This window comes from Lottia gigantea, assembly GCF_000327385.1.
Source record: "Lottia gigantea unplaced genomic scaffold LOTGIsca_1286, whole genome shotgun sequence".
Lineage (NCBI taxonomy): Eukaryota > Metazoa > Mollusca > Gastropoda > Lottiidae > Lottia > Lottia gigantea.
Genome location: NW_008707404.1, coordinates 2411 through 4352, shown reverse-complemented (window position 1 = coordinate 4352; position 1942 = coordinate 2411). Strand labels below are relative to the sequence as shown.

At 31.1% G+C, this 1942-nt stretch overlaps 1 protein-coding gene across 1 annotated transcript; it reads left to right on the top strand.

Moving 5' to 3' along the window:
* Window positions 1–222: 222 nt before the first annotated feature.
* On the top strand, window positions 223–444 carry LOTGIDRAFT_146875 (hypothetical protein; the record flags this gene model as incomplete). Its single annotated transcript, XM_009048802.1, has 1 exon — window positions 223–444. A coding segment is annotated over one exon (222 nt), but the record flags the coding sequence as incomplete, so codon positions are not given.
* Window positions 445–1942: the final 1498 nt, after the last annotated feature.

Sequence of the window (1942 nt, the reverse complement as noted above, 5' to 3'; positions counted from 1 at the left end):
TTATTATTTTTATTATTATTATTGTTATCATTATTATTTTTATTATTATTATTATTATTATTATTATTGTTATCATTATTATTTTTATTATTATTATTGTTATCATTATTATTTTTATTATTATTATTATTATTATTATTATTGTTATCATTATTATTTTTATTATTATTATTATTATCATTATTATTATTATTATTATTATTATTATTATTATTATTGTTATCATTATTATTATTATTATTATTTTTATTATTATTATTATTATTATTATTATTGTTATCATTATTACTATCATTATTACTATTATTATTTACCACTATCATAATTATCATTATTTACGATTGTTACCATTTTCAGAAAAAGATTCAAATGTGCTTTATGGTACGAGGGAACCATCGGATGATCGAGACCATCTCCGCTGGAACAATTATCGTTAATATTTAATAATCATTATTTTTGTTTTAATTTTTAAGTTTGCTTGTTTTTTATTGTTTGCTTACGGTGATATCATGGACTTCTGTGGGTTATTATCTGTTGAAAGACATAAGAGGCATCACCAAATCTATGAGTTGTTCACTGGTTTAATATTTTGGTTGTGAAAAAAAACAATTGATAAAATTAGCAACATAGTTTATTTTCTTACTGATTTAAACTGTTTAAAAACCATAAACCGACATTATTTCACGTTCGAACTTCAATACATGATTCAAGATAAGATATTGGACTCTTTGTCTGATATAAATCGTCACAACCATTGTGTTATAAATTCATTTCATGATTATTTTGAAGCAAAAAATTCTAGAAGTTAATTTTAATAAGTTTTAATAAGAGCCTCATTGCAGACAGTAGCCTAATTTTGAACTTTTGATCCCCACGGACGTAACCCCGGAAAACCTCCAGATACGAGGTTTTTATCATATCAATCACTCCCCCTCCCATCTTTCGCCCCACCAATTACCATTCCCCCTTCCTGGACCAATACTTCCGGTGTTAAAAAGATCAGGCACCAACTCGACTTCTAGTTGACGGTTGTGAATTTCGCTCATGTACATCTGAGTTATTTGAATCAAGCGAGAGTTATCTTCCGCTGATAAGCCTCGAACTCTCAGTTCCAAATGTTCCAGCACTACGAAGAAGCAAAATACATGAAATTAATAAAGCTTTACGACAAGATTTATTTTTGCTAGAAAGTAGACTTAGAACATGAGCAACTGATTGTAGATAAGATTTTTGTCAGTTGTAGGTACTCTTTGGACTATAAGATCTATCGATTGGTCAAATTCTCAAAGATACCCCCAATCGTTAGCAATGTGGCAAATTTAGATGCTCTCGGATTATGCAGTCAATGGAAATACACGTTTTATATGTTCTAAGAATTATGTCAGTCGCTCGCAATCGTTGGAAATCTAGATGCTCTTAGATTATGTCAGTAGCTACCAGTCAATGGAAATCTAGATGCTCTTAGATTATGTCAGTAGCTACCAGTCAATGGAAATCTAGATGCTCTTAGACTATGTCAGTCGCTTGCAGTCGTTGGAAATCTAGATGCTCTTAGATTATGTCAGTAGCTACCAGTCAATGAAAATCTAGATGTTCTAAGAATTATGTCAGTCGCTCGCAATCGTTGGAAATCTAGATGCTCTTAGATTATGTCAGTAGCTACCAGTCAATGGAAATCTAGATGCTCTTAGATTATGTCAGTCGCTAGCAGTCAATGGAAATCTAGATGTTCTTAGATTATGTCAGTAGCAAGCAGTCAATGGAAATCTAGATGCTCTTAGACTATGTCAGTAGCTACCAGTCAATGGAAATCTAGATGCTCTTAGATTATGTCAGTCGCTCGCAATCGTTGGAAATCTAGATGTTCTTAGATTATGTCAGTCGCTAACAGTCAATGGAAATCTAGATGCTCTTAGATTATGTCAGTCGCTCGCAATCGTTG